The sequence below is a fragment of the Hippichthys cyanospilos genome, chromosome 4, assembly GCF_059441005.1.
Source record: "Hippichthys cyanospilos isolate Australia breed blue-spotted pipefish chromosome 4, RoL_Hcya_1.0, whole genome shotgun sequence".
NCBI lineage: Eukaryota > Metazoa > Chordata > Actinopteri > Syngnathiformes > Syngnathidae > Hippichthys > Hippichthys cyanospilos.
In genome coordinates, this window is record NC_142372.1 from 22,469,583 (window position 1) to 22,479,319 (window position 9,737).

Below are 9,737 nucleotides of genomic sequence, written 5' to 3' on the forward strand. Positions count from 1 at the left end.
CATGTGATGTTATTTATGTATTTATGATTGTGTATGAATGATGTGGAATGTGTTATGTTTACTAAACTAAATTACCAAACAAAGGGAGACAAAAAAAGATTCTATTGAAGTACTGATTTCGATTTTGAACTGCTATTTAGAGTAACTCACAGATATCCATCCATCCACATGCAGGCATGTTCAGTCTGTTAAAGAGAGGATGTTGGTTTTGGTAGACAATTACAAAACAAGCAAATGACTAAAAAAAAATGATAAGCTTCATATACCATTTTTGCATAAAGATCTGTTGTTATTACCTGTGGCTTATAGTCTAGTGCGGCTTATCCGTGACAAAAATCATTTTTTGGCTCATATTTTGCTGCTGCAGCTTATTTTCTGTATAACTTACCTTGACTGACTCACCTTTGGACTTCGCCCACCCCTGTACTTGGGCTTGACACCTCTTCATACAGATCATGTCCTGTAATTGTGCCATACGTAGGACGCAATGCTAAAAATGCCACTGTCATGCTCTGGCTGGAGTCCACTCCGCGAATGAAAATTGATAACTGGGCAATGGGAGAAGTGTTGTGCGCTCATTCACAGCCGAGGAATATGCAATTAAATCTATTCCCTTTATCACAAGCTGCTCTTCTAAATTGATGGACACGCTGAGCAACTGTGTATTCTGTTCAGGCTCACGCTTAAAAAGAGTTGCCCTTTTTGGTCAAACTGCATCACAAACATTAACCATCAAGTTTATGATGAAATCGCCCTTAAATTTCCAGGATGATTTCACAATCACATTTTCCACAATAAAACTGGCCTTGAAAGTAGACTCCCTTTGTTATATGGTTTTCTGAACAGAGCCTGCAGATATTTATGACCTTGTTTTAATTCTTCCAACTTCTTTAGCCTTTGTTTCAAATCCATATTCTTGTCTTTGTCCACGTGTTTCGTTTCTTTGTCTGTGTGTTTCGTTTCATGATGCTGTCTCAGACTGTACTGTTTCAATGTTGCCACACTTCTCCACAAAGAAGACACATTGGTTTTCCAGCAATCTACTGAACATGCGCATTGTTTAAAATCCCCAGTTCTCAGTGTCCACCTTCGATTTTGCCATTCTTTATGGGTACCTGAATGTTGACGTTTGCTGTTTTGTTAGTCACTTTTGATAAATAATGAAATGAAGAAGCCCCTCGCTCGGGAATCCCACTGTTGCATTGTGGGAAATGTAGTATCGGTGTATGTACAGTAAAGCACCTGCTGCCCGCAAACCACAGGAAGCCTGCAGGCCAGTTCTAATAATAAATCAATACCTTCCAGGGAACCAGAGAAAACTTTCTTAAGAGGATCTGGCCTGCGGGCCATGACTTTGAAATATGTGTACGATATTGTCTTTGTAAAGGGCTCATGAAGTTATTTGAAATTTAAGTAAGTCGCGATTAGTTAAGTAATCGAAAAAGTCGCTCATTAATCGACTATTGAAATAATCGTTAGTGACAGCCCTAAAAACCAATGATCAGAAGCCAGACAGACATACAGCCATGTTGAACACCAACACATTCACCAGAGTTGTACATTTATTCGAGAGTGCTATACATGATTTTCCTTACCTTATAGCAGATAATCATGTGTTTCAAACAACAGAAAATAATGCAAATCGGTTATCGTCAGTTCCAGAATCTCTTTAACCATTCTATTTTTACTTTCAATTTAATGTTATCAATTCATGCACTTTTAGTACAGCAGGTTGTCAAAAGCGTGTTAAATAATTGCGATGTCCCTCATCATTTTCAATGTCCACATTGACATCTAGTGGCATCCATCTAATAGCAATGAATGGCTTTAATTACAGGATAAATCTATGACTACAATATAACCACAGCTGTTAGTAACTGTTTTGTCCAAATTTAGATTTCTCATCTCAATCGCTCTCTAACAAATACTGGCAGAGCTTTAACGACACAGTAAGCATGTTAACGTAACATGTCAGCATCCGTCTTCATTTGTGGAACAGCAAAATTACTTGTGATAAGTGTCATTGTTTAGATGAATGAATGAATATCCGAGATGAAGCTTCAATTCTGAATCAAATGAGATGTACAGCATGTACTGTGCAGGAAAACAAAATCTATCAGACTGTTTTAATAACATCTGATTGGCAAACTGTCTTGAGACAGTTGGCAAATGGGCGGGCAGCGGAGGAGTTTAGAGGTGCTAAAGTTCAGGCAGGAGCGACGCAGCACTCTGTGTCGTGCCAACAGCATTACAGTGGCGCAATTCCTGACTAACTAATTGACCCGTGGTCCCCTCCTGTCTTGACCATGCATTTTTATATATATACATGTACACATATAAACATAAATACATATATATATGTATATATATATATATATATATATATATATATATATATATATATATATATATATATATATATATATATATATATATACATACATACACACATATAAACATAAATACATATATATACATACATACATACATACATACATACATACATACACACACACACACAAACACACACATATATATATATATATATATATATATATATATATATATATATATATATATATATATATATATATATATATATATATATACACACTGTCATACTGAGAAACAAATCATAATCAAACAGCAGAGGCTCTAAAAAAGATATTAGTATTCTTAACTTTTACACAAATGTCAAACACTATAACAGAAAAACAATTAAACTCTTCACATTCACAACTATGGGGAATTCAGAGTCTTAAACTACCAAGCATTTGTTTGGAATATAGTAAGAGTACCCAAAGAAAACCCAAACGAGACTGAAAACACCACCATTCAGTACACGTGACACAGACTAGCTAACAACTGCCGCATTCAGCTTTTGTTATGGCAGCACTGTGGCAGATTGGTTAGCACAGCCGCCTCACAGTTCAGAGGTTGTGGGTTCGCTTCCAGCTCAGACCTTCCTGTGTGGAATTTGCATGTCACATCCCCATGTCTGTGTGGTTTTCCACCTGGTATTCCAGTTTCCTCCCAAATTACAAAGAAAAAATGCACATGGTAGGTATATTGAACTCTCTAAATCCCATACAGTGATCCCTCGATTACTTCATGCCTCGCCTACCGTGCCCTCCATCGTGTTTTTTTGTTTGATTGTTTTTTTGGTTTGTTTTTGTTTGTTATGTTTTTTTTTTTTTTTTTTTTTGGGGGGGGGGGCTACATATCGGAGAGACGTGTTATAAAGGCTTTCTGCATGCCAGATAGGTGAGTTATCTATAAAGGCACTTGCCACAGGCACTCCTCAGAAGTCGAACTACTACTGCGGTACATATACTGTATTTACCTAAATCTCAAATTATTGAACCTTGTACAGGACATGTACTGGTCTGCTTTCTCTTTCCGTTTCTTCCGTGTCTTGGCTGTACGTATGATCACGGTGAGTAGTTGTTCAGATGTCCAACTAAGAGCAAGTAACAAGTACCTTACCAAACATGATTAAAAAGCAGTGTTTACACTTTAAATTTCAACCTATTACAAAAGGCAAGAGGATTCCAAAGCTTTCTCAGAATAGTGCTGTTCTCACTTGACTGGCCAAGCAATCTGTCAATAAGATCAGGGGGCACTCCTAAACGGCAATCAGGGAGCTGGCGCTACTTTGCGGTTTTTCACTTATCGCAGAGGGGTTCCGGTCCCCATTAACAACAAAAAAACGAGGGAAAACTGTATATCAAAGCCACGGATCGCGGGGCAAATCCAGCTTTCTATCCCCCGGAATGATACGGATTTATTATTAGACTTAGTCCGGGGGTTTTGAACAAGGTGGGGGTCGTATCACACGTTCAGGAGGGTGCTGGAAACCAGTGTGTCTTCAGTGTGTAGAAGGTGAGGCAACAATGAAACAGTATAATCTGAGACGGCAGCATGACACAAAACATGCGGACAAAGACTAGAATATGGATATGAAAAAGCTTACAGAAGTTTGAAAAATTAAAAGGAGGGCATAAATCTCAGCAGGCTCGAATCAGAGAAGCCAAATCACAGAGGGAGGTTGCTGTCAAGGCCAGTTTAAGTCGCAGAAGAGCTCGCGAAATTAGCGACATTTACAGAGGGTTTTTTTTTTTTTTTATCATAAACTTGATCCTTAAAGTTTGGGACAGTTTGCCCACACAAAAGGCACCTCTTTTTAAACGTGAGTCTGGGCAGTAAGCTTCTGACATTGTCCAGTTATTAATTTTCATCGGCTAAGTGGACTCCAACAAGATTGTGACATAGAAGATTTTAACATTACGTCCTAATATATGCATGGCAAAACTATAGCATGTAATCTGTATGAAGCGGTGTCAAGACTCAAACCCCAAGTCTACAGGGGGAACCAAAGCAGCAAAATGTGATACTGTCAGGTAGGTTATATGGACAGTGCTTGAGTATCCCTGCGAATAATTAACCTCCTGAAGTTAAATCCCCCTAGATATGAATAAATTACCACCGATTTATTTTTCAATTGTTTTAAAATATTTCACTTGAGTGACTGATATAAAAGTGCTGATATAATTTATTTCTTTGAAGAATAAAATATATTGATGGTGCCTTGAATAATATTTCCTCATCCATTTAATATGGATCTAAGGAGAATTTTTATATAAAAGGAAGTATGTGTCTGTGAATGGTTGGTTGTCTTTGTGTACCTTACAGTTGGATGGCAACCACTTCATGATATAACCCACTTACTGCGTGAGGATAGCTGAGATAAGCTCCAGCACGGCCGTGAGTCTTGTGAGGATACATGGTTAACAATGGTGGGATGGAAGGATGGATCAAAAATTTGTTACTTGATGGATAGATAATCATTCATACAAACACAATTCCAATGAAGTTGGGACTTTGTCTTAGTCATAGAATAAAAAATAATAGAATCATAACACACTACTAACACACAAAAAAATGAAATGCAACAGATAGGGCTGCACAATTAATCGAATTTTTATCGCGATGACAATATTGGCTGCCACGATTAATTAAACTGTTCCTCTACGATATTAACATGTAAAAAGCTGGCTACACTACATGTCAAATCAAGCACTTTGTCATCCTACCACCAGGGGGCAATGTTTCCCACATGTTTGCATGAGAAAAACCTCTGCTTTTCTCACCCTAATACATCATTTACCAGTGTGAAATGGTGTTGAGTTTCTCACCTGATTCCTAATATATATACAATGCTAGCTGTCAATTGAGACTCATTCTGAAAATCCTATTGGCAAAAAATTGGAATAAATGAAGTTTAAAATTAATGAAAATGACATTTTGACTGCTAATTGATTAAAATTTGCTCAAAAGTGAGGTTCTAAGTATGCTTCATTTTTTTTTCATTGGTTTGCACTCAGCAAGTAAGTTAGCTGTGTTGCTCCGTGTGCCATTTGATAAAGTACAGTCAGCCCCCTGCTTACGAGCATCCTGATTTGCGAACATTCCGCCTTACGAGCGTGGATCAGGGAGAATTTTGTCCTCCGCTTACGAGCAAACCTCTCGTCTTGCGAGCATTCCGTCAAACCAGCCATTGAGTATGTAGAAATGTTCTCGCCTAACTGCGTCAATATATTCAGCAGTTGCGTCATCTACAATCATTAATAGATACTTATGGCGGTAACGTGAACGCTATTGGTCTTACAATCTCACACTGACTGTCTCACTCACGGTGTCTAAATATATTACCATTTAAGTGTAGTGTTTGTACAGCTAAAGGGAAAAACAGCTGACATGAAATTAAATGTGCCGATTGCAGGACAAAGAATTGTCATTGGTTTAAATGTGTTTTTTTTTTAATTAATTGTCAATACATTCCAACCGTTTAAAAAAAAGTGCGAATAATTATCAGTCAGTCAAGGAGACGCCAATATGCTATTGGTCGATTAAGGTCACCCGGTCTCACTCACGGAGATGCTATTGGCCGGCGTCACACGTCAATCACAGAAATGCCGATATGCTATTGGCCGAACGCCTTTATCTAGCTTGATGGGACAGGATGGAAGGAAGTAGACAAAATGAGTGAAAAACGGAATGTTTTGAAGACTTTGCAAACTTTATCTGTTAGACATAGCTTCTAAAATTACTAGCAGCGGTAAAGGAAGAAATAAGAGGATGATGTTTTAGTATCTCCGTGATTTGCACCCTGACTGAAAGAGTTAGTGTAACACTGTAAGACCAATAGCCTATATGCGTTGCCGTATTAACTCAAGAGGTTAATCTCTGCACCCTATTACGGGTGATGATACAGCGCCATATAATGGTTGCTAGACAAGATTGCATGTCAGGTTAGTCGGCGATCTCCCGATATGCATTGGGACAGCGTCATTGTTGCAATTTTGTGAGTTGTAACCAAAGGTGAACTGACGCTCGAACAAGCCATAAGTGTGCTGCCTAGTAAATGCAACACACACAACCACCTCTCCGCTTCCACCGTGCTCAATTCACGTCGGGAAAAACAGTTGACATGAAATTAAGTGTGCCGATTGCAGGACAAAAAATCGTCACAGATGTAAATGTGTTTTAATCAATAAGATGTCAATACATTCCAACCGTTTAAAAAAAAAGTGCAAATAATTATCAGTCAGTCAAGGAGACGCCAATATGCTATTGGTCGATTAAGGTCACCCGGTCTCACTCACGGAGATGCTATTGGCCGGTGTCACACGTCAATCACAGAAGTGCCGATATGCTATTGGCCGAACGCCTTTATCTAGCTTGATGGCACAGCTGGTTGGGATGGAAGGAAGTAGAGAAAACCCTGACTGAAAAAGTTACTTTGACACTGTAAGACCAATAGCATATCTGATTTTCCGTATTGACTTAGAGCATTCATCTCTGCTCATCTCTGCTTATCTCAGCACAAGTCACGTCTTTCCAAAGGTAAAAGTCATTTATCCTTTGTATTTGTTATTTAATGCAACTGTACAGTAGATTATGTCACTTAATATTAATTTATGTATACAGCGTGATGATTTTACCTAAGGCTTCTGCGCGCGTTGCACGCACTCACGAATTAACATGGGTTTGGATTGCCCGCTATACGAGCAATTCGAGATACGAGCGTAGCCGCTGAACGGATTAAGTTCGTAACCCGGGGGCCCACTGTACTTTAATTTATTATTATTTGTAAGTATCAAGCCTTGTTTATAAAGTGCATGATTAAAAAAAGGGCATTAAATAGACATGTTTGACCAAACATGATGAATAATCGTGAATAATAATTGTGATTTCAATATCGACCAAAATAATCATGATTAGTGTTCTGGACATAATCTTGCAGCCCTAGCAACAGATTCAGTAAGCTTCTTTTTTTTTTTAAGCTCTCCCTTGGAGTGGTGGTGGCGGCATTCGTATTAGCTTGACACGTCCTTGCAACTCCTTTATCCCACATTATTGCCATAACATTAAATAGTTAGCAACATCAATACACTGCCATTAAAAAACAGTAAGACACTAAGAAAGCACATATCAGCTGTCATTGTATGATATTGCACATTGCGATCTTTGTTAGTTGCTAATTGGGGTTGGGTGATTTTGCCCAAAAATTTGATTCTGAAATTAACCAGCAAAAAAAAAAAAAAAAAAAAAAAAAAGTCTTTGCCAAAAACCTTCTGACCTATAAAAAATAAAAAAAAGCTGCATGCTTTAGTGCAGCTTTTTGTATTGAATTTAAATAATAATTGATATGAATGAGAAGAATATCCACTGACAAACTGAATGATGATATTATTGGCCTTGAGAAACACTGTACATAAGAAACATGCAAAAGAACAATGACTTTGCTTTTAAATGTGTTCATGTTGATGTCACTGTAGAACCATTAACCACAAGGGGACTATTTCTGGTCACTTGGTCTTGAATTCAAATACCACAGGTATTATATTATACAAGTCTTCATAGTTTTGTTATCCAAACAAGCTCCATATTTCACAAACGTTTCTATTATTATTTGACTGGAAAATAATTTACAGCAAAACGTACCAACGTAAGGGGTAACAAAATAGAAAAACAAACTTACTTGACCTGGATGAATGTCCAAGTGTTGAAGCACCTCTTTGAGCATTACAGGCATATGAGGAGGTTTTTCAGTTGATTTGCACAAAGAACCAGAACCAGAAAAGGCACAAAAGCCAGCTATCTGTGAGTGCAATTTTAAATTCCATAATTTTTGCACTGTTTGCACAGCCAAACTTGTTTCCTTAAACACTTGGCAGAAGGGAGCAAGACCATGGAAAATCACCATCTCAAGTTTGACCTGTTGAGAAGACAACAGTACTGATGAGTCATGAATTATGCAGTATACAATATAATCTAGAGCAGGGGTCACCAACGTTTTGCCCGCGGGCACCAGATAGCCCGCAAAGATCAAATGCGGGCCGAAGAAGTAGCTCTCATTTTCAAAAAGGTTGGCGATCCCTGATCTAGAGCAAGACATTACATGGTTTTGTAGTGCTCGACTGGAAAGATACAGTTCCATGAGTACGGTCACAATGAAAGTAAGAAACTACAGTGCAAGGTAAGTATGTCAGTCATTTTACATGACAAGTGGACCAATTTGCTTCAATGTTTTTTGGCCGGGGAAAAAAAGCTACAAAGGAGCACCACTTTTTAAAATCATCCTACTCCTTTTCAGGGATACAAACTCTGTATCTTCAGGTGAAATCTAGACCAAAGCAGGCAGATCTTAAAATCAAGCTAGGATGATAGATTCTTGACAGTGGTTTGTTATTAACAAGGGCCAAATGCCATGAAAATGTGTATGTTTATTTTCTCCATGATGTAGCAGGACAATATACAATTACAATAAAATATCTCTATTTCTTTATTCTGCATCAGTTCATCAATCATGTTGGCAGGCTACATGACACAAAACCTACATCAAGCACCTAAGTGAATCACTTTGTAATAAAAAAGAAAATGAATTCGGATGTATCCTGGCAACAAGAGGAGTCAAAAATCTGAGTGTTACTGATTTAGGATTCCAATTAACCTGATACATGTAGAGCAGCTGCCAGGGATGATGAACAGAATATTCGTCACGTGTCTCCAAATGAACCCCAAATGAATTTCAAATGGCAGTGAGTGATCTTCTGTCAGACAGCCAATCCAAGCCAATCGTTTAATTCTATTTGATTTGATTTATATATATTTATAGATATATATATATATATATATATATATATATATATATATATATATATATATATATATATATATATATATATATATATAAATAAATTTAAAAAGCTGTTACAAATCAATTGCAGGGAAATATATTTCTTGTCCAACCAGTGGATGCCTCTCAAAATTATTGAAAATAATGAGATGAAGGGATGTAGCCAGGCAAAATGTTTACTGATTATGTTAGCCTTCTCTAAAACAGCATGATGCATGCAAAAAAAAACCGCAGCATCAATATATCCATGTTACCGAATGAGCCGCTCGTGTCTCTATTTGGTTGTCATCACGTGTTTACACGAGATCCAAATTTAGCTTTAGCATAATCCTGCAATGCTTACTATGTGATTATACTGTATGATAGCACGCAGTAAATGCGTCTCCAACCAATACAACAGTAGCAAAAATAAACACTTACATAAATTTAATCACCGTGAGGTGTCCACATAGCATGTGGAAGCGTTATCTTTTTCAATGAGGTGACCCGGAAGAAGCTATATTCTAGCTCCACCCACCACCAGCTACATAAAGAT

General features: G+C 37.6%; 1 protein-coding gene across 3 annotated transcripts in view; it reads right to left on the minus strand.

Annotated features, from left to right (window-relative positions):
* Positions 1–9,720, minus strand: part of mettl15 (methyltransferase 15, mitochondrial 12S rRNA N4-cytidine) — a 47,318-nt gene extending 37,598 nt beyond the window's left edge. Inside the window, exons 1-2 of one of the 3 annotated variants that reach the window (XM_088412171.1) lie at positions 9,623–9,720; positions 8,045–8,281 (exon numbers count right to left, since the gene is read on the minus strand). In XM_088412171.1, coding sequence (XP_088268297.1) covers positions 8,045–8,269 — 225 coding nt within the window. In that variant the 5' untranslated portion in view covers positions 8,270–8,281; positions 9,623–9,720. Of the gene's footprint in view, positions 1–8,044; positions 8,282–9,622 lie in introns of those variants that run through there. The other 2 variants (XM_088412173.1, XM_088412172.1) reach the window with 2 other exon arrangements.
* Between the last annotated feature and the right edge of the window lie 17 nt (positions 9,721–9,737).